Source organism: Cyprinus carpio, chromosome B10 (genome assembly GCF_018340385.1).
Source record: "Cyprinus carpio isolate SPL01 chromosome B10, ASM1834038v1, whole genome shotgun sequence".
NCBI classification, from domain to species: Eukaryota; Metazoa; Chordata; class Actinopteri; order Cypriniformes; family Cyprinidae; genus Cyprinus; species Cyprinus carpio.
Genome location: NC_056606.1, coordinates 15,102,566 through 15,127,115, shown reverse-complemented (window position 1 = coordinate 15,127,115; position 24,550 = coordinate 15,102,566). Strand labels below are relative to the sequence as shown.

Here is a 24,550-nt window from a genome sequence, read left to right as displayed (position 1 = left end):
AATTAAAAGTAGGTCAGTACACTTAAATAGAGTCACGATATGGACTAGTATCTGTAAATATTAAGCCGCAAAAATACTATTTAAATATGAATCCAGCATGTTCTGCATGTCTCTGTGTATGTAAATGGCACAGATGCACGGTTTAGTTTTCCACACATACAAAGTGTGATGCTTGCAGTGATTTCAGCTTCTGTCGTCTCACGACATGAGGACATAAATACATGAACATCTCCAGAACTGCTCTGACTCCCTCTGAGAGTCACTTCATGAGCATTTGACAGTTTCATTTGAATAAAACTATCGTCATATCATTTACATAGGCTACAGAAACTTAAAAGTTCCTCAAAGCAACCCTTCAAAATATAAGTTTGGGTTATTTTAAAGAAATTATCAAAAATATATTACTGTGGTGTATGATATACATAATACTACTACAACAATCATTAAAATTTTTGTTTGAAAGAATAATCACACAATACGCTATTTCTTACATGTTTTAATTTTAATAGTAAACCCTTTGTTTGCCAAAAAATAAAGTTTAACTCTCATTTGATTAAAAGATAAATTAAATTGATTTATGCCTTCATTTGCACTGTACTGTAAATTAAAATGAACTGAAATTTCTAGTGTCACGTAGGCCATGATTAGGATGACAAGAATTGAGACATTTCAATAGGCAATTGAACTGTGTGCCTGTAAAAGGGTATTAGTGTAATAGTTTCATGAAAATAGTTGCAGTCTTCTTAATAACATCTACAATATAGCTATGAAGACAGTTAAATTATTTACTTATAATAATTTTACTTATTGCATACATTTTTTAAGTTAATCCAGTAATTTGCATTAGATGATGAATTGAATAGTCGAATAGTGAATATGTTTTAGCCATCAAAAAAGAATTTATGAGGAATTATGAGAGGTTATGCTATTACACATACATTTCTAACATGTAAATTATTAAAGCCAAATACTTACATTTCCCCAAGCTGTTTAGCTGTAGTACAGTATTCACAGGCTTAATCATGAAGCATACAGTGGCCCCAATTTTAACTCTTTCTTTATATTACCCTTATTGCAGATGGATGCACGGAGGAAGTGCAGTGCAGTGTGGAAGTACTACACTCAACCAACACCAGGGAAGGCAGTTTTTGTCAGAGCCCTTGTTATTCTTAATTTTGATATTAATTTAAATTTTTACACCAGACATACAGTATACAGTATATCGGTTCAAAATATTGGTTGTCTGTCTACTTGATCTGTAATAATCGGTATCGGCATTGGCATTGGCCCTGAAAAACGCATATCGGTCAACCCCTAATAGATAGAGTGGTGAATAGAAGACAGACAGACAGACAGACAGATGATAGATAGATAGATAGATAGATAGATAGATAGATAGATAGATAGATAGATAGATAGATAAAAATACCTTGTAGATTCTGTATGAATTGTGTAGATTTAAACAGCTGCTCTAGATCTCTCCCTCCAGATGGATATTGATACTCTCTTCAGCATCCCATTGCCAAGTAAAACATCTTGTTATTGTGTTTCTGTATGAATTGTGTAGATTTAAACAGCTCAACTCCAAAGATTCTGTATGAATTGTGTAGATTTAAACAGCTGCACTCCACTCGTGAACCTCCGTGTTTGGTAAGATACTGTGAAATTTCACCGGAGCTGATAGATTATGACTCTAACAGTTTAGCCATATGCCTCATCAGTGTCCAGCGTGCGCTGATCATTTGACCCTCCCTGCTGGGCTCTGTTGGCCAGTCCGAACATACGTGCCTGCCGCAGAGTCTCCTTGCAGCCTCTTCTGAAACTTATATTCTTCATTAGGAATCTTCTGACAATCAGAGCAGTCAGAGATATGTGATAATCCCCCCCCCTCGTTAACCCCCTGTGGCTCTCTCTGTGACAGCACACTTGCTCCAGAGGTTTTCTCTTTTTTTAGGGAAGGAATGGAAGGGGTTTGATTCCTCCACATGCTGATCACCCTTGCCCTAATCCTACAGCCACATTCCTGGCAAGGCCATCTCATGCTCTGTCTCTGTCATAGCATAACACATGCACAGCACCTTATTTATTATCCTCATCGCTGGAGCTATAGCAAACCCAGCACAATGCACTCTTGTTTTACTTTGTGTTTTATTAACTTTATACACACACACTATATATATATATATATATATATATATATATATATATATATATATATATATATATATATATATATAATATATATAAATATAGATGATAGCACAAAATACCAATATATGTAACCAAGTAATTGTTAACTATGATGTTACTTTATTGCACCAACTTTGTATATAGATGATAGCACAAAAGACCATTTCACAAAAAATAAATATATAAGCAAACAAACAAATAAACCTTATAAGTGAGCATGACCCGGAAAACAGTTCAGACTTTAACCCCCCCCACAATGTTCAATCCAAAACTACGCCCTTGTGTGTGTGTGTGTGTGTGTGTGTGTGTGTGTGTGTGTATATATATATATATATATATATAGATATATAGATAGATAGATAGATAGATAGATAGATAGATAGCAGTTCTTTCTTTTATGCTGCGATTTAACTTTTTTATTTTGAGTGTCAATAGACATTTCTCAGTTTGATTTTTTTCCCAAATCACATAAATCTTCATTGCTATAAATTATACACAGAAACTTCTAACATGATACTTTATGATAATAAATAATGCAAATATATATAATGTATACATTTATAAATTGTTTAAATATATTTATTATTAATAAACATATCTTACCCTTGTGTAAATGGTGTGTGTGTGTGGGTGGGGGGTTGTGTATGTGTGTGTGTGCGTGTGTCTGTGTGCTTGATAATAAAATAAAATATAATTTGTAAATTAAAAAAATATATATATGTAAAATATGTATTTAAATATATTCATATATTTGAAATAATCATTAATATTATTTAATATATTATAATTATATACATATATACACACAATTTTTATATTTCTATAATAATCAAAATGTATAATAATAATATTTATTTATTTAGTTAGTTCAGAGCTTGTGAGTAATTTTTTTTTTACAATTTCCTACAGATTTCAGAGTTTTCTTTTATGCTCGAAGGCCTCCTAAAACAGGCCTGTTTCCAAGGCATGTCCCACTATTCCATTAACAGCAGCTGAGTGGAAATTGATGGATGACATGCTAAATGGGTTAAAAACGGGTGTAAGTGGCCACCGTTTCCATCGGTCAAAGAATCACTCAACAAGCATCTGCTGAAACGACTCATACAGAATGATGTATTAGCACAAACTGCTTTCTGATCTCTCGACACATTTATCACAGACGGGTTCTCTGGTTTTTTGCCGCATCCAGCCAGAAAGACTCACCAAGCGACAGAGCTGGATGCCTCATGGTAAGATTAGGAGGTATCCATTTAAACAGCCCTGCAGATTGGGAAAGCGAGATAACGCACACACTGTCCCCTTACCCGTATCTCTGCTCAACATGAGAGCAACCAAACCGATTTGACAGCAAGCTCTTGAAGATTACCTTCCTTCTCTATGAGCTCAGGAGTTCCAATTTTGGCGGAATTCCAGCCTTCAATATTCAGATTTTTATCAGTGCAGTGAGGAAACGAAACCATGGCGTGTCATCGGAAGCAACGGCCACCCGCTCTTGTGTGCACTAATGACATCAAGATGCGATTGCAACTCGGTGACAGAATGATACACCCCTTTCAAGCACCCAAGTGCAAAAAGTTAGAATAATCTATGGGCACTTGAAATTAAGCTTTTAGTGAATTTTCTAAAGATTGCCAGTGTATTACGTTTAATGGATAGGGCCAAGCAGCATTGAAATCTGTTCTAAAGAGAGCTATTAGCTTTTTGCCCTCATAACTTGTTATACAGTCAAACCAGTCTACGTGTTGTATGTGCACACCTCTCCTTTATCTCAGCTGCTTACCAGGAAGTGTACTGAAAATAAGCCAAAGGATATCCTTTGCAGTTTCATACAGTATCACCAGCATTACACTGATTTTAGGCCACAGTTAATACAGGTTTCTAAAGTCTCAAAGTTATACAAAAGTCATGTCTGTGATTTAAAAATCGTGCAATTGTGAACGTGCAAATCTTTCAGGATCCATTCCTTCCATACTTGTGCAGTCTATTGAGAAAATGCTAATTATAATAAAAGCTTTTAGCTATGCTAATGAGGTCATTTGCATGCGAACCATCGGGCCACTGGGAATAACAAAATTTCACCACACAGTAAGTTTCCGCAACACCCATTTCAGCAAAGACTTTAATCTAATTTTAAAAAGCAGGACACTTTGGAATTATTTCTAGATCTACCATATCCAAATAATCATTAGCATAAATACAAAGGCAAGTGAAATTGCAGATAGATTGGATGAATGGTGAATGAAGATTCTGAATGTCTCAGACACATACAGTATGCATACATGAATGCAGATTTTCTTGGAGCATTTCTCCAGATAACCTTTTAAATTGTGCAAAATTGCAGATGTACAAGCAGCACAGGCTGTGTGGAATACTGTATCCCATAATGCAGTGTGCGGAATTTGACCTTCCATTAAAGTGAAAACTGAAGAGAGTTTTCTGTTTTTCCAATGGGGTTCAAACAAACTGTATGGACAGAAAAACCATACAGACATTTTTCAAAATATCATCTTTTGTGTTTTGCAGAAGAAAGAAAATCAAGGTTTGTAAATAATGACAGAATTTTCATTTTTGGGTGAACTATCTCTTTAAACCAAATGGAAAGCCATAATTTGAACATGTAGTTGAGAGAGAGAGAGAGACACGGAGAGAGAAATTTGAGCTCATGAATATCAGAGATTAATCCTCCACCTGCGGTTCCTACAGGTTAATGAGCAGTGCTGGGACGCTGAGTCTCCCAAGCGGTTTTACACTGCTGTGTGTGAGTGTGTGTGTTTGTATGTGAAGGCAGCGTGTTGCCTGAAGGTGTGTAGCCCTGGGGTGCATGTTTGCACGTCTAAATGCGCTTGTGTTTGGCCTGAGAACCTGGTCTGGATTTTTCCGTCCCTGTGCAGGGCTTCTGCTCCGACATACTGCCCTTTTCCCTTCTTCATTAATCAAACCTCAAGTCTCCGTCCTTTTTCTCTCCCAGCGTGCATCGGGACACGCTTGCAACGCATTGCAAATCTGCCCACGGAAGGACCTCTAATGTAGTAAATGTATTCAGGTGGGCCGGTTTTATGTATTCACTTTGGAGAAGCCCTGACTCAGGACATTAAGATTCATGATATTTGGGCATTTGTGACACACGCGCACTGTTTAAAATTATTCATTGCATTCCCCGCAGCATCTGTGACTGACAAACTTCCGCACAGGATACATAGAAAAGGAGCCAGGAAAATCACAATCAGATACACTTTTGGCAGCGGCACACGCTCGCTTTGAAGATCAACAATTCCTCAGGTTAGGCACAGAGGACAGTGCTGGAGTTTGCCATGAAGTCTTTCACTGTTGATTCAAACTAATCATTCATTTTACAGCTGAAGTGTGTCATTTTTTGGTAGTTAAATACTTTCTATCCCAGTTTAAAATGCAAAAACAACTGTAAGAAAGTCTTTCACAGGTTGGTTCCCCTGAGAAGTATAAACACTGTAGTATTTTCAAAACATTGTTTGTTTGAGCCCAACCTGCCCGACAACAGTGACATTGACTCAACCAATGGTGTGATTATGGGGTGGGGCTCTCACATTGACAAAATTACTAATGAAAATATTATTTTTTTAAAGACAAACAATATGCATTGTGGCAGTAATAAAGTGCTTTTAATTAAAAAATACTGTTATTGAAAATATGGCAGGAAAAATATAACACTGATATTAAAGGGATAGGTGACCCAAAAATGAAAATTCTGTCATTAATTACTGAGCCTCATGTCGTTCCAAACCCGTAAGACCTTAATTTATCTTCGGAACACAAATTAAGATATTTGGTATACTGTCATGAACATGCATCAAATTCTGACACCGAAGAGAACAGAATTATTGTAGAATAAAGTCATATGCTTGGTTTCTTTGTGCACCAAAAGTATTCTTATAGCTTCATAAAATTAAGATTGAACCACTGATGTCACATGGACTATTTTAACGATGTTCTTACTACCTTTCTGGGCCTTGAATGTGGTAGTTGCATTGCTGTCTATGCAAGATTAGAAAGCTCTTGGATTTCATCAAAAATATCTTAATTTGTGTTCCGAAGATGAACGAAGGTCTTACGAGTTTGGAACAACATGAGGGTGATAAATTGCATTTTAAAATATCTTAAATTGGAAAAAAAAGGTTATTTTAAACTGTAATAATATTTCACAATATTAAGATTTTTACTTCATTTTTTGATCAAATAAATGCATCCTTCGTGAGCATATACAGGACTTTTACAATTATTTTAAAAAGTTATATGTCACATTGTGAATACGTTATTTTAATAGAAATTTTATTACATAGAAATAGTAAATCTTTAGTCAGTAAATCTAGCTGAAATGGATGGATATGAACTGATGACATTAATTCAATTTAAAGGATTTTTTTTTTTTTTTTGTCACAAGACAAAAATATATATGTTTTGTTAGTGACATCAGTGACACAGAAACACACTTCACCTCTAAATAAAAGGATTTATTTAGTTGTTTTCAGTTTTTGAAACAACGTCCAGTGGTGTGCCACGTTGGAAGTGTCTCAAGAGAAAGTGAAGGTCTGTTGTTTCTACAGCCTGCCAGCTTGCCTGGTAAACAGATATATAAAACACCCTCTTCCCAGATGTGAGGGCTAGCTGTGAGACGCAGAGGGAGACTATGTGGATGATGATGAATGGGGTCTATAAACTGCGAACCACTTCCTCCTGTACTTCAGAGCTCACCTGTTTCTGCTTAACGGGGAAAAAAAACCTGCTGCTCTTTTTCAGCACCGGCTCGCACGCGGAGCTCTCTGCGGCCCGTCCACAAAGGATGTTTCTAACTAACAGGAAGTCATTGCCCGCACACACATCTTTGATCCTTCGGCATTGTGCACACAGATGCGTGTCTCGGACTGAGAGATTCAATACATGGCCATTCTCCATCATTTGTTTGTAGCTGATAGCGAGAGTAGTTGCAGATGTTTCGTTAAATGCCACATCAAAATTGTGAATGCACAGTTAAAGCTGCAGTTTTTAAACATATAAACGGTGAAGTTAAGTAATAATGAATTACTAATCTTAACATTTATCTTATTGATACTATAGAGTTTAAGTCTTAAACTCTGCTAAATGCAGATACGAAGAGTTTGTGACATTATTGTGAGTCTCAATACTGCTGTAATTATCTTCATCATCAGTGGAGTATATACTTTCAGTTTCCAAATTAGCATGCAGGCTTTGTCATTACTAAACAACGTTTCTGACATAGTTCTATTAGCCTTGTCAGTAGCAGCTTTCCGCCAGGTGGCTGCGTTAATTATCGACTGTGATCAAACAGTCAAACGATTGTGGGTGAGGGTCTGGCGGAGCAGTATTGATGGGAAGAGGGCTAACATTCGAACTCTCCCTTTTTCCCAGACACACACCAGACATGTTCAATACATCCCCACTTTACTTTCCATTTCCCCAGCCTTTAAAACGCTCTCCCTGCCAGCTGTAATTATGAGCTCAAGCCATGAAGTTACAGGCTGCAGCATTGTATGTCCAATTTACAATTTAATCTATTACTGTTTCTCTTGAAACACTGTAATTAAATAACTTTATACTCTTTACTATTTGGCAATTAAGTTTGTTCTATTTATTTATTGCTTTATGAAGAATATTATAATATTAAAAGCAAATTTTCTTTAATCTTTTTTAGTATTCATGCACTTCTGAAAATATATTTCATTTTAAAAATATCACATTTTAAATTACTTTTTTATTAGCTATAAATTCTCTGATTAAAGCTATAAATTTAAAGTGATTTACACTGTTTTTTTTTTTTTTGGGGGGGGGGGGGGGGGGTCAATGCAGTACTGTTTAGACTGTAACAACCTTTAATTTATTATTAAATGGGAAAACATTCTGAATTATGAATACACTAATACCCAAAGGAGCTATAGCTACTGGTTTTCTAGACTTAAATGCAATTACATACATACATACATAATTTTTTTTAAAGAAGGAAATTTATACTTATATTCAGTGATGATGCATTAAAATGATCAAAAATTAAAATTAAAATTACATGCTGTTCTTTTAAAGTTTATATTCATGAAATAATCCTAAAAAAAGTACTGTATGACCACAAAAATGTTTCCAGAAAATGATTAAGCAGCACTGCTGCTTTCAGCATTGATAATGTTTCTTGAGCACCAACATACCATATTAGAATGATTTCTGAAGGATCATGTGACACTGAAGACTGAAGTTTGACATTTTATAATACATTTACATTTAAAATGAGAAAATAGTCATTTTAAATGACTATTTCAAAAACGTAAAAAAAAAAAAAAAAATTCCAACAACCCATTTTATGTTGTAGTGTAAATGCATAAACTTCTTTTGCAATTGACTTCAAATTTTTACTTATAGTTTACTTTAATATCTTAATTTAGTCATTTGATTTTTGTCTACAAATGTTGCAATGTGACTATTTTTCCTATGTCAATATTTTATTGATTGATTAATTGATTGCCATTTTTGACTACAAATTTTGTTGCTTCCAAAGATTTTTTTTCCAGTAACATCCTGATATCTTATACAAAGGTTTCATTCCTTTCTTATTGCTTTCCTTTCTTACTGTAAAAGTTCATGTCCTAACATAGCTCTGTAGGCCATCGGGTGCATGACAGAGAAGGAATTTCAGATGTGTTTGCATCGACCGATGCTTTGAAATCAATACCTGGTATGTTAAGTCAGAAGGTATGATGATGTGTTTTAAAAGAGCAAGCCAAAGGCTTAATCAGTGCATGCTTTTCACCCGCCGAGACTTCGGAGGTTTCTTTGCTCATTATAAAGTACGTGTGTGTGTCCATTTCTGTAAACACAGGTTTGTAGATAGAGCTGTTACCCAGTGTACATGGTGTGTATGCATTATTATTATGATGCTGCTGTGTGTACCACACCACTCCAGGGACCGAGACTTGAGAGGCCCCCTTAAAATACCGCGCAATAATTGGAATTGCTTTATCTTTAGTCTCATCAATTAATGTGCAATTTTCCATTTAATTACCAACTCGCTCACAAAATTTGCAATTAAAATGAGGCGAGATAACAGCGAAGATGCCTTTCGGCTGATAGCACTTGGAATGAGAACACAGGCGTTTTGTGTAATCAGTATACAAATCACACACACACAACGTTCTCAATTTGTATGATTTGGACCAGCTTCATAAAATATGCAACGCCAAGCCAGAATCAAATTTGTACTTGGAAAATTCCTCACGTTTCCATGAAGTCCAACATGAAATGCGCAGAGGTGCTGATGGTGTTTATGATCACGATAACCCAAAACCGTGTGTGTGTGTGTGTGTGTGTGTGAGAGAGAGAGATCTCCTTAAAATAGCTGTTTGGTTAGTCTTGGCTCCTTCGACCATTTTCCACACACTCCTGCCAACCTGAAGATGAGCTGCGAGGGAAAAAATGATCTTTCCTGTTTTCCAGCTCAAACTGTTGTCTGTCTGCTGTCTGAGGAAGGTTACATCCTGTCCGCCGTCTGAGAGACTTGGCTTCTGTACTGGATTCTGCTCTGTGTCTCCTTGAATTTCCACAATCCTCTTGACAGTCCTCTTGTTCTGCTGTCCACAGAATTATTGCTGCAAACTTTGATTGATGCAAACAATTGGAAAATGTGCATAAACACGATTCTATGCCTGTTGCCAAGCTGTTAAGATATAGACTGAGCTAACAAGCTGTTCTCAAGAGAGAAAATTGCTACTACTAAAGCGCAGAGAGAACTTTATAGGTCACGTTTTAAATGAGTGATTTATGTCTCGTGTAATTACCGAGCGGAGCAGAGGTCCCACCCACATTAACTCGGCAGATGTGATTGTACTGTTCTCTCAGAGTAATTATATATGATTGCTTATGTATTTTTAGTATTCTTTACGATTGATAGCTTCTGCTTCTGACATCTGTGGGCTGCTACTAAAAGCCTGGTTTTGGGGGGTCAAACTGTCTGTAATGATCATTTTATTTTGGAAGTGATTTCAATGAGGTTCTGTTATGAAATTTTTTACAAAAGACTCAGCAAGTTGAATATAGTTTTATATGCGTACAGCTGTCGTCTTGTGTTTGGTTGGCACTAAATTGTATTTTGAATGCACTCAGACTGATTGGAAAATCAATATGGGACAGACGATATCCAAACATTCAAAAATGTTAATGGTGATAGACTTGGTAAAAGCATATATAACTTGAAAAGAAATAAGAAAGCTAGTGTTGCATTTATTTATTTAAAAAAATAAAATAAAAAGTGCAAATTTTATGACATTTCAAAATGTGAGCAAAGAGTACAGAACATTTGTATTTGATAACTTGATAAAGCTTCACTTAGAAATGGGGTTCAGGGGTCCATGTGCAGTAACATGGGGCCAATTATCTGTAGTCAGGGTTTCCCACAGTGCACCGTCTCTGGAGCCCACCCTTCCCTTGCCCAGTGTCAGTTACTCTTCTGACAACAGAACTAATGAGCTCCTGATTGGCCTGCTGGGGTTGTCATGTTTACCTTAGAAAAAACTAACTCATCATGTACCTGCACCTCAAGGTGCGTATTTGGTTTTCTGGACAGACGTACTGCTAACAGTTTTTACTGGGTTGTTGGCGATGTGTTAGATTGTCTTGCTTGAACTTGTTACTAATGTATTTGATTTAATGACATTATTTGTAAATTCTAATATTATGTATAAACTTTTGTGTACAGAATTGCATTAAATTGACACTCTGGGTATTTTATAGCCTATTTAAAAAAAATTGCCTTAAGGTTTGTAATCCATAGGACTACAAATTACAAATAGCCTTGGTATGCAGACCTCCCTGACCTCAGCAAGATTTTTAATTTTATTTAATTTTATTTTAACTACAACATTGTATGAAAGTTTTTTCGTGAGTTTAAGTACAGCGGCACCTAGTGGTGTGTCATGGAATTGTTTCAGTGAAGAACTGAGGAAAGCTGCAATGATATATTTATTTATATATTTTCATCAGTGTTATCAATTCAAATTATGCAATCTGCTATAAAAGATAGAAAGCACAATTATTTTCTTTCTGGTAAGTAGGCTTAGTAGATATGAATTTGGTCATGAAACAGGACTGTAAATAATTTTTAGTGTAACTGTTTTGTTTCCATCAGGATCTCCATGTGAAGCTATCCCATGATGCAACATGTGTCCCCAGCACCAGCATTGACCATGATGGCCACACAGAGCGTCCCTCCACCATCGTACCAGGAGAGCCAACAGGTCTCTTACCTCAGTCGTTGCATAAAAAATAAAAAAGGAAATAAGCTTTTTTTTCAGCAAGGTTATTACAGTAAACTGTGGCTTTGTCTTAATTTGTGGCTGTCAGAAAGGTACATCTGTAGTTCTGTACAATGTCATATCTTCATTGTGCTTGTCCTGAGTTAATCAGAGGGGCACAGCGCAGTGTTTTTATCACAGAGCCCCCTCTCCCTGTCCGGCTGCTGTCTCCCTCCGCCCTGAGGATTAGAGGCTGGGGAGAAGAGCAGAGCGCTGGTGGAGACATGCAAATGAGAGTTAGTTAAGTGTGAAGAAGCTAATTTATTTCCTATTTGAGGCTGGGATTAAGACTTCCAGCTTCCTCCCTTAAACCATTTTTGTTCTGGGGAGGGAGATAGGAGGGGGCTTGCTTTCAAAGCAGCATCACAAGAAAGAAAAAACAGGACGGGAGAGACAGGGAAGCATAGGCAACAGTCAAGTTATACTCTTTCTCCCACTAATGCATCCTAAACAGGGTATTTGTTCATCTTGACAGTGTTTCGATTGCTAAAGGGTGAGACCTCTGCCCACCTCGACTGCTGGAGTTTTATTTGATGACTAGGTGGAATGTTTTTCTGCAGAACGTGACCTACGCAAAATTTTAGGGTTCAAGTGCTTCAATTTAGATTCTAGATTTTAATGAGACCATATGCTGCATTGTCTTGCATTGTCAGTGGAAGAGCTTTCCTGAATATGTATGCTGGGGGAAAAAAAATAATGTTTCCTTGCTAGCTTTTGTCTCAAGTTTTTCTAGAACTTCATCTGGATGTGTGCCGTTTTCCCTCTGTCGCGGAAAAGATAACAAATTAGATTACTATGCACACATTTCTGCTCTTATAGCTCCTTAAAAAAAGCATAGTAACCCATTAAAGAACACAAAAGTGAAGCGTTCATATACTAAATCTGATAAGACAACAGTGCCTGGCTGTGAGCCATCAATAACATGCACATGAGCAAGATGATCTTGAACTACATCTTTGGCCCACTGGCGCAGAGGGGTTAAAAGCAGGATGGGTTGCGCTAACTCTAAACATTTTTTTAGCTTCATTTGTCTGTCAGCAATTATTAGCTGTTTTAAAATGTAATGGCTGATAACCAAGATACTAACAAAAAATATAATATATATATATATAATTTTTTTTTTCTTTTTTTTATATATATATATATAATATATATATATATAATTTTTTTTTTCTTTTTTTTTTTTTTTTTTAATTCTGGAAAGGACACAATTCATTTGATAAAAAAGAGAGAGAATCTCATTGGAATCAACATTGTTAATTCTAATCTGAAAAGAATAGTTTAAAATTATCTTCATTTACTCACTCTAATTATCCTACAAACCTGTGTTAAGTTTTTTTTTTTTTCATCCATTGAACATATGTGACCCTGGAGTCTTAAGTGTCAATTTTTCAAAATAGAGATTTCTACATCATCTGAAAGCTGAATAAATAAGATTTCCATTGCTGTATGGTTTATTAGGAGCAGACAATATTTGGCCGAGATACAACTATTTGAAAATCTGGAATCTGAGGGTGCAAAAAAAATCAAAATACTGAGAAAATCGCCTTTAAAGTTGTTCAAATGAATTCTTAACAATGCATATTACTAATCAAAAATTAAGTTTTGATATATTTACATTAGGAAATTTACAAAATATCTTCATGGAACATGATCTTTACTTTGTACCCTAATGATTTTTGGCATAAAAGAAAAATCAATAATTTTGACCCATACAATGTATTTTTTATTTTTTTATTTTTTATTTTTTTTTGGCTATTGCTAAAAATATACCCCAGCGACTTAAGACTGGTTTTGTGGTCCAGGGTCACATATAAGGAAATATTATTCATGGTTGCCAAGAAATGTAAAGTTCAGTTGAATTTGAAATCATAACTTTTCTACGAAACTTCTGTGTAACGTTCTTATTAGGGGTTGACCGATTTATCGGCACCGATATCAAGCATTTTTGTGGTCATCGGTATCGCTAATTTTTTTAACCGATTTGCCGATACAATAATTTAAAAGCATTTAAGAAAAAAATGTCAGAGCCCTTGTTATTCTTAATTTTGACATAAATTTTCATTTTTACACCAGACATTTACATCGGTCAAAATATCCGTTATCGCTCGACTTGATCTGTAATAATCGTATCAGCATCGGCCCTGAAAAACACATATCAGTCAATCCCTGGTTATTATTTCGGTTATTGTCCTTCAAGTTTCAAATAAAACAGAAAATAATCACGAAAATGATTATGATGAAGTACCTTTCATTTATAGAATATTTGAATCACTGGATTATCTGTGAATACTATATTGATATTTAATATTTAAGCAATTAATGCTAGTAGATGAGTAAATCAAGATACAAAAAAAGTATTGTTAAAGTAGTCTATTTAAATATTTTTGTGTAATATGGTCTAGACTGCAGATCTATAGTTATTTTGTATTTCTTCAGATGACAGGCACTACGCAGCAAAACTCAAAGGCCCAGCATGTCCACCTCTCTGCAGCCTCAGCGGCAGGGGCCACACAGGTCAGCGTGACCCTTGACCCCCAAGCCCAACTGGAGTCAGACAAACGAGCCGTTTACAGGTGAGTAGTATGCACTAATGTAGCTTCTTATTAAGAACATCATTTACATGTAAATCTAGATTGGTACTTACTCTGAAGAAAATGTGAGCAGTGCTTACAAATGCAAAAAATGATGCAAGGATGCTGTGTGGTTGTTAAGGTGTTCTGGTTGGTCACTGCAGTGGTTGCTTACTGAAAAAGTAAAAATGCATAAACAAAAATACATTGGAATTCAAAAGTTTAGGGTCTCTGTAAGATTTATTTTTTTAATGTTTAATGTTAGAAAGAATTCTCTTGTGCTCTCCAAGTCTGCAAAAATACAGGAAAAGCAGTAATATTATCAAATAGTATTACAATTTAAAATAACTGTTTTCTATTTTAATATATCTTGAAATGTATTAAGCTCAATTTTCAGCACTCATTACTCCAGCCTTCTGTGTCACTTGAACATTTCAGATATCATTTTAATATGCAGATTTTTTTTCTTATTATTATCAGTGTTTAAAATAATTATACTGCTTAATATTTTAGTGGAAACAAGATACATTTTACACACAGGATTTATTGATTAATGGAAATTAAAATTATAAAAAATAATTTAAAGATTCAACTTTGGAACAGTAGTGTATATATATATGCCAAAGTATGAAAGTTTTGTGTTCCTTCATATTTTCCCAGTGAATATTATGTAAGTACCTGTACACCATTGTTCCATTGGAAATAAATAATGCAGTTTTATAGTTATTTGAAATCCTCATAACATATTGATCTAAATACAAGCATACAGACTAGACGCTTGATTTGGATAGCAACACACCTGCATAAGTCATATTTTCCTTGTTTATTCATGAAGTAAATAATACATGGCACACTGACACTTTAAATACTTAAAGCTTCATTCCCAAACCTCCCCTCCCCGGTTGATTACAGCGCGGCTGTTTGCGAGCCGCATGCATATCGAAGCATCATAAGTTCCTGTCTGAAGGCAGCCGCGAGGGCTCTTTCAGCCGGCTGCAGCGCTGGCTATGATTAGCAGTGTCTCGCAGCGGCGTGGCAGAGGCCCGTGGTTTCACGCTAACCCCTGAGGCAGGTCTGTGAAGGCCTGGGCAGGCCTGGGGCTCAGTCTCTCAGCTCCTCAGAGAGAGAAAGCTGCCTTTGATGTGAGCAGCCAACCGGAGGCAGCCTGCAGGCGGTGTGAAAAAAAAAGCCTAGACTCATTCCACACACACACTCACACAGTGTCTGCTCCTACTTCCCCCTCATTCCTAGTCACATATACTCAAGCACAGACTCGGCTTCTCACTCGGCTTATATAACTCACCACCTTCTCTCTCTCTCATGACACACACACACACAGATTTCTGGTTTCATCCTACATGACACATCTTAAGTGCTGTAAATATTCAAAGGCGCAGCAGAGAGCCTTCACTCATAACTTGTTCTGATTCTCATCCAAACGCACACCAGCACAATGAAAGCGCACAGGTGAGGTAGAACCCATGGAGGATTGTATTAGATGTGACATCTCGTGCTGTCAGGTGTCTAATGCAATTAAAGTGTAAATATTCAATAATGCAAGTTAATGTCATTTAAGTTTATTGTGTTAAAAACAGAAATGTATTGTTTATTAAATGTAAATGTTTCTACTTAATTAGTAAGTATTTATGTAGTTGTTTCATAATATATGCAAATATATGCATTATAATTATAACAAGCAGCCATGTACATGTTGAGTCTATTATAGGAACAAAAAAAGGTGCTAAACAGTTTATATATATATCTATATCTATCTATCTATCTATCTATCTATATATATATATATATATATATATATATATATATATATATATATATATATATATATATAATTTTCTTTCTTTTTTTTTGCGAAATAAATGGAGAGCATGAAGCTGACTTTGCATTACAGACTTCCGTTCAAAAGTTTGGGGTCAGTTTTTTTTTTTTTTTTTTAATAATTTAAATAAATGCATTAAATTGATCAGAATTGGCAATAAATGATTTACATTATGACATTTATATAATAACCAAAAATATATTTTTTTAAAAAAAATGCTGTTTTTTTTTGTTTGTTTTGTTTTTACTTTCTATTATAATTTCTACTACACAACTTTCTTCAGTATTGATAATAATGTTTCTTGAAAAATGCTTATTAGAATAACTTCTGAAGGATCATGTGACACTGAAGACAAGAGCAATGGCTGCTAAAAATTCACTTTTGCTGTCCCAGAAATAAATTACATGTAAAATATGTTTAAATAGAAAACAGTTATTTTAAATTGTAATAATATTTCAAAACATGACTGTTTTCCACTCTATTTTTTCTTCTTCTTGATCATACAGTATAAATGCATCCTTGGTGAGCATTAAAATATCTTTCCAACTTCAAATGTTAGTGGGATTTGTTTTTACAGTAGATTTGCTCTGCATTTGTTTTGTAGAGTAAAGAGCAACATGGTATCTCGCCTCCAAAACTATTGCGGGTATTTAACAGAGCAGATTTTTTTTGTGTGTATCTGTTTGTTTATAGTGTATCCTCATGTATTGTTTTGATTCAATTTGGCTGGTTGGTGTTTATTTCTGCACCTCTCGTTTCTCTAATTGCCAGTATTGTGAGTTTGAGTTGTGGAGTCTATGCTCTGGCGTGCGTTGCTTAATTATTAACAGTGGAATAAATGTGCGATACAGTAATTATCTTAACGAGTTACTGCACTCTCTTTTAAAGCATCTGAGACCTTCTCTTCTTATTAGAAACGTGGCAGGGGGTCTCTTTCCTGTGGGGTACTTGCGACATATCCAAAATTAGGTCCAATAAAATCCAGCATCCAGGAGATGAAATTGTAATATGTATCCGAAGTAGTTCCTGAGGGTGTAAAATTCAGCACTATTCCACAATGATAAGAGTGAAACGGAAAGGAAACTCAGATGGGAAGAGTTTGATGAGAAACCTAGCAAAGTCAAGCTTTTAAAATGTTTTTCAATCCTTCATTCTTAAGGCAAATCTCTAATTATTTTAATATCAAAATGAAATAAATTAGACTTTTACTACAAGCAAATCCAGTGTAGCCAATATATTTGTAAATTGTATCCATTATAATCCATAATTCCTTCAAATTTAGACAAAGAGGTTTTGTGTGTACAGAATTGTATCTTGATGTTTTGGGCCTCTTAGCCTCCGTCTTTTGACGTATTTGTGTTTATGTATAGCATTCAGACCCCCGAAGGTGTGCTTATATTAAGGTATTGAAATGTCTGAATGGGTTTATATGTGTTTTTCCCTTCTCGCCGCGACTCAGATTGGCGGGTGCTGAGTGGATTTGCATTGATACTGGATTTCGGTCTCATGGTGCACAGTCATGCTGTCTTCATTGAGCTCCAGTGGATCAGGAGTGTCTTGGATTGACGGAAGAGAGAGAGATAGAGGGAAAAAGATGGAATACCAAACAGAAAAGAAGAAAAGGAAAAGGAAAGAGTTCGAGAACAGCTTTAATAGACCCAGCAGTAGCAGCAGCGCATATCAGTCCCAACAGGAGTGCTTTTAATTTGACAGCCAGAGAGGAAATGGTGAGCCAGTTCTCCCCAGCCGCTGTAATGCACCATAAATTCTGTTTACATTCGCTGTTGGGAAGCTCTCGCAGTCATTTGGTGCCCAACATCTTAACGACTCTCTCTCTCTTAATAATGGTGCTGAGATTTCTATACCAGAAGTCGTCGTCTTATCTGAGCCATAGATTCAGCCTGAGAGCGAGTCGGTCCTGATCACGAGGATGTATATTTGAGATTGTTACTGGCAGGTTATGGTAAATAGTATTCAAAGCAAATCTCCGAGGGCTCATTTATATCTGAGTAAGATTTTGTTCCTCAATTTAAAACTGCAGATTTTGAGTTTTATTCTGTTTCATCCTGTCTTGTGTCTCCAGGGTGCAGAGTGTTCTGAACTTCACAGACTGACTGTCTGAAGATTGAACGTGTGTTCGTGTTAGCAGGATGTGAATGAATCTAATACTCGTTAGCGGTGCTTGCTAAGTCAATATTATTGCTCAGGGCTGCTCAAATCTCTGTTTCTTTTGAACATTATTTCATAGAGACTTAGCAACCACCCAGAACACCTTAGCAACCACATAGCATTGATCTAAAAAACACCCTGACGAGCCTAGCAACAGCATACAGTAGCAATGTCCTATCAGCCACACAGTTCAGTATAGCAGTGCTATAAAAACAACCAAAACAACCACATAACATTGTACAAATCCAGGCCAGCCAAAAAAATGCATACATTAGCAGTGTCCTAGAAACCACACTAAATACCCTAACAACCACACAAATACTGAGTACCATAGCAGCTATATAATAACACCCTGGCAACCACATACCAACACTCTAGAAACTACTCAGAACACTATAGCAGCCATATCGCAACACAAAACTACATAGCATGTCATGGGGGTGACTCGGTCTCATTTTTCATCTTTCTGATTGATTTATTTGGCATCTCTGCATTTAAACGTTGGTGTAACTGTACACAAGTATGCCAGTTTGGTACCTCGGTTTTGACGTCATGGTTCAGTATGGTTTCGGTACAGCAGGGGGAAAAATGAAATAAAATAGCTTTTTTTTTATTAAACAGTGGTTTACTGAACAAATTGATCTTTCTTTAAATAAATGTAATTATAATTTAAAAAAAATCTTCCTCAGCTTAAGTATAGTGAGCCCTTTTACATTATAAGGTTACAATTAACAACAGAGAGCAAACTTAAATAAAATTACTTTTTGTTTTTGGATATAATAATCAACACTCAACTTTTGTATGCAAAACAAATTGTATGCAAACATGTAAACTGCACACAATGCAGTTTTTAAATTAGCCTCTAAATTCTAAAATTTCTATTTGTTGTTGAAATATATCCATTTACACAGTGACTGTCATACTTGTTTCATAACAGAATTTTTTAAACATACAGGTAATTTCAATATTTTGTGAAATGCTCTTCTGTAGACTTCATTTCTCTAGAGAAATAACAAGCTGTGGACACTGATGACTTGTCTGAGGTAAATGAAATGCTTAGTGACATGTATGTTTACAAGCTGTTTTATTAGCGTCTTTCCATGGTTGAAACACTGATTGAGTGATAACGTGAGGCATGAGATGTTCATTCTTGTTTATTTCATATTAGAACCACTAGTACAGAGGAAGGGATGCCATTTATACTGAGGCGATTATACAGCGATCTGTCACGCTACATCTAAGAGTGTCAAAACGGCATTTATTGTTTTCATTTCCTGAAATAGATTGACATAATGTTTCTAATCAGAAGTAGCAATATATAAAACTGGAAGTTTCCAATGAAGTTCCACTTGTGCAGTGGTTAAAACAATGCTGTATTTGTTTGGTACACATGTGTATGGTACCGAAAGACCCGAAAATTTTCTATACGAATACATTTATCAATACACCCCTAGTATTTAACCTCTAAATTCACATCTGTGGTCCAATGATAAGAGCCGGCAGTGTATCACAACAGGCCACAGCTAGCCTTTACCCCACAGGTGAAGGAGAGAGCGTTAAAAACAGCGTTGAAAAAGAGCACCGCCACTCATTGAAATGCAGCAGTAGGGGTCCCATATAAACCCTGATGGCGAGTGGTGTGTGTGTGTGTGTGTGTGTGTGTGTGTGTGTGTGTGTGTGTGCACTCGCCCGCCCCCATACAGGTTGAGCTCCAGACATGTAGCCTGGAGGAGGGAGTGTGTGTTCAAGTGAATGTGTGTGTGTGTGAGAGCGTTCTCAGCATGAGGGCACCTCAGACTGGGTTTAATAAAGGCAGCAGCCACTGGCTCGCCCTGATTAGGATGGCAAACATACCGGGTGAGCACACAGAGCGCACACCCCCATCTCCCCAGCAGCCCGTGGGTGGCCCACCACGCTACCAAAACAAATGCAGCTCGAGCTAGCATGAAAATACGTCCAGCTTTATTTTTGGACTCGGAATTGCTTTGATGTGCTTTTCGTTTTCTTAGAAAAGATTTATTTATTGACTGTTTACTTCTTCTTTTTTTAATCTTCGAGGGCTTTGGTTTCTAACTTGGAGACCTCCACACTGAAATATTCATGACAAATTCAGCTTGAAATTAAAAAACAGGTAAACCCAATTAGGTTAAGCTTTAAGTTTTTCATTAGCTGAGATGATGAAACCTAGTATTGGTCGAATGGAAATAAAAACGCTGTGTCTGACCTTATTCGTCAGTTCGCTGGATCAGTTCTGCTGACTCTTATCTCAGTAAATGACACTTTTATGGGTTAATAGTTCCCCAGCGCCCTCCGTCCTGAGACCTCAGCACTGCAGATAATGTCTCGCTGTTCTGGCACCTTACCAGCTCTAGGTACCTCATGTAGTTTCAGGAGCGTACAGACGCAGTGCTATGAGATGACTGTATCAACATAAAGTACAGGATTACCATTGTAAATTGATTATTTAAATCTAGTGTTTCCAGCATGTTTCTTTTTTTTTTTAACTTTAATTCATATTTTTACTATTGTTCTTTTTATTATTATTATTTATTTATTTATTTTCTAGATTTTTTTAATTTTTGCAATTTTTTTTAACCTTAAGTACACAATTGGTTACTTTAAGTCACAAGTTTGTAAGTCGTCATTAACGATTTATTTAATTCAAAGAACTTGAATGAAGAACTTGGACTGCTAGTGTAATTGTTTTTCAAACTTTTTCATACATGATTTAAAATTCATATTTTTTTCAACATGAAGTACACAGTTCTCTGTTTGTTTTGATGCAGAATTGCAGTTCAGTGAGTGAGTTGAATGATAATTTGATTACCACAGATTCAATTTGACAACTCTGAAGTCTTTTTGAAGAATTAATTTAATTACAAGGACCTTCCCATACAAATCATTTGTTTGTGAATTGAATTACAGTAGTTTTCCTTAATTCAAATCCAGCAAAAACAAAAAAATACTTTCTTTCTTTCTTTCTTTCTTTCTTTCTTTCTGTCCTGTGGGTCCTTTTCTTTCCTTTTCTTTTTTTTCTTTCTTTTCTTTCTTTCTTTCTTTCTTTCTTTCTTTCTTTTATATACATCATTATTTATTCTAAGTCTGGAGTTTGTGAGTCTTCATCAAAGTTTAATTTCATTAAAACCACCTGCTCATAAGTCATTTGTTTGTGATATGAACTACTGGTGTGTTTGTTTTTGGAACTTTTTTTCACTCATAATTTAAAACTTAATTTAAAACCCAATATTACACAGTTCTCTGTTTATTTTGAAGCCATGCTGCAGTTCAGTAAGTGAGTCTGGTGTTAATTCACTTACTACTCTGACAGATTCATCGATTCAATTAGACAAGTCTTTTCATTAAAAGAACCTGCTCATACAAACCACTGTGAATTCAAAGTGACTGAAGTTTTATTTACTTATGTTTTTTTTTTTCTCTCAAACCTTGAAGGTTCAAACTTCAGTCACTTTGAATGCACAGTGATTTGTCCTATGGGTTTGGAAAGACATGAGGGTGAGTAAATAATAATAGCTTGTAATTTTTTTTTTTTTTGATGACTTTTCATGTCTTTCCTAACCCATATGTCATACTTGTACACTAGTTTGATCTGTATTATCTGATGAGTGAATTCAAAGTTCTGTTCTGTATTATTCTATTCTATTCTAACAACTGCTTTTTTGCTTATCATAAAATATAAAAGTCCTTATAATGGCCCCTCTGCTTACAATTATACGAGCCCGCTCTTTCACGTCTGAGGGATGGCTGTCTGGACAGTCTTTCCCGCAAGAGTTGAGAGATGATAACTAAAGGTTAAAGACAAATAGCATTAAGTGTTTCATTTTAACCAGCACATTTTGAAAGATTAACCGATTAGCTCGGCACTTTGTGGCACACAGCCTCATCCAGAACGCATAGATGAAGAGTTTTAAAAGTCTAGAGTTTCTCAGAGAGATCAGATTACATTTAAGAGTTTTTCCAACCTCATCTAGCCTTTGAAACAACCGAGGCAATTAGTTTATAGAATAACTGCTGGAAGTGTTCTGGCCATCTTTAGTAACAATGATTTTACTGCGATTGTTATGTCATCTGAGATAATGCATTTAGAAATGTTATGTTCAGAATAAGAGCTGCTTCATGTCCATCATCGCATCTGTATGCAAGGCATGACTGAAGTTTCCAAAAAAATGCACATAGTTACTGGTGCAGATGAATGTTATGAAATATAACCTCCTAATGAAGATAATGCAGCATTATTAGACTCAATCCTATGTACCTGTACCTTGTGGCTTAACTTTCCAATTCGATTTTATGCTCTAATTTCTGGGTAGTTTGTTCCTCAGCCTACTTGCCAAATCCTCGGAGAGCTAAATTGATAGCATCCTTTGGCTTTGGGCCTTTAGGGCTGCGTCCGGGTTATGATCCAGGCCTGTGAAGAGAGAGAAGGGGAGAGATAACCCAGCCATGCCCTGCAGGATTTAGTGTGACTGGGGAGGGGAGAGAGAAAGAGGGGCTAGCACGGCGGAGGGGAGTGGGATGAGCCTGGAGGGAGCGCAGATCGCCTCGCTGCTCAGCACTGCGAGCCTGTTTAGTATTCCTGTCACGTCAGCTGGAGGGAGCGGCATTAAATTGGGATCAGGCAGATTAGAGTCTAATATAGCCAGCTATTAAAGGCTGCAAATGAGAGTGGTGGGTTACAGCCGGAGCCTGGGCCCCTCACCCAGTCTCACAGCCTCTCTCAGTCTCTCAAACAGGCTCCACAAGGAAAAAACAATACATATACACACAGGAAAGCACATAGGATAGGATATGATAGGCCACTATTTTGGATACTATTTTGACATAGTGCTTCTTGCATGCAACAACAAACACAGCACAAGCTAATATGTCCGATCTAGGAAAAAATAACTGTTATGAACAGGATCTTTTTAATGAGTCAATTAAAAGATTCACTCATTTAGTGAATTACTCAGTTATCAAAATGAACCAGGAATTGTTTTTTATGACTAAAGAAACATACACTCCCATTCAAAAGTTGGGGAGTCAACTTTTTTTTTCTAACACATTTTAAGAACCACATCAATAAATGACAAAATATTTAATATAAACTCTTACATTCTCAGAAAACAATTAATAAAATAATAAAATACATTTTAAGCACCACAGCATTACTATTCATTAAAGAATAAAATACATTTTAAGCACCACAGCATTATTTGGTGTATTAAACAGCATATTTGAATAAAATAAAATAAAATAATAGAATAAAAGGATCTTATGACACTGTATACTGGAGTAATGGCTTTTAAAAACATTAAAATAAAACAATATTACTGTTAGTACTGTATTTTTCGGCTGTAAATAAATGCAGCCTTGGTGAGCATAAGGAATATTTTTTATAACAACGTGAAAATCTTACCGACCTTATACACTATATTTGACTTTTTACAAGGTGGAAATATTGTACACAGTGACATTAATATGGAATAAATGCAGTCAGAATCACTACTATGACAGCAAAAATGGAATCTAAAACACTTCTATACAACCATCTTTCATTGAGCAATTCTGTAATTTGTCATAATTATCCCCCTAAAATTTTCAATTCATGATCTTGCTGCTCATTAGTTTTTTTATAGTCTGGATATGATGCATTATGATAGCATAGCACGGAGTCCTTATTGAAAAAGCATGACCCTTAATCATTTGTGGTGATGTTGTTTTCTTATTAATTTAATCAGAGTTCTGCATGTCAGGCTAGGCTTAGCTTTCAAGAGGCTAAGCTGAGTGAATTTTAGCTTTCATTAGGTTTGCTCTTCAGCAGAAGCCTCTCTCTAGACAGATTTAAACCAGTGCAAACTTATTCATTCTCTGATGATACAGGAAATGTTAATGCTGTTAACATGACAAATGTCAACTTGCTAGAAGAAACCTTTAGACGGAGCTTATGCCTACAATCAGATGAAGATGACAAAGATTTTATTTTCAGCTGCTGGGTATTGTCATCTGTCCTTCCTGAAGCAAAGAAACCGGTTATTTTCTGGTTAACTTATTAAATACTGCTTATTGCATACTGGGCAGTATATACTCTGAACTTCCTACAAGTAGAATTATACAGTATTTTCACAAAACCTGTTGATGTAGATGTGTTGAATTCTGTCTATTGCATATTGAAATGTATTCATTTCTTTGCAATTAAAGTTATTTTGAATTTGGAATCCAAATTTGTGTACAAATGATTCAACTATTCAAGCTTGGTTCGGTCAATTAATGAGTCAATAGGGGGTGTTAAAAACCACCTGATTTTGCTTCTGGCTTTATTCCATTATTTTAAAATGAAAGGATGAGTCAAGTGCATGGCATTATGGGATACAGTTCACACAGTGTGTTCTAGTTGTACAGCTCTCATTTTAGCGAGTCATCTGGGACTTTTTACATTTGCATACTGCGCACAGTAT

General features: G+C 35.8%; 1 protein-coding gene across 1 annotated transcript in view; it reads left to right on the top strand.

Moving 5' to 3' along the window:
- The window catches only part of LOC109072669 (homeobox protein PKNOX2-like), a 69,694-nt gene that overhangs the window by 28,937 nt on the left and 16,207 nt on the right, over positions 1 to 24,550 (top strand). The window contains exons 3-4 of the mRNA XM_042732018.1: positions 11,351 to 11,459; positions 13,956 to 14,092. Of these exons, the coding sequence (XP_042587952.1) occupies positions 11,373 to 11,459; positions 13,956 to 14,092 (224 nt within the window). The 5' untranslated portion in view covers positions 11,351 to 11,372. The remainder of the gene's footprint in view (positions 1 to 11,350; positions 11,460 to 13,955; positions 14,093 to 24,550) is intronic.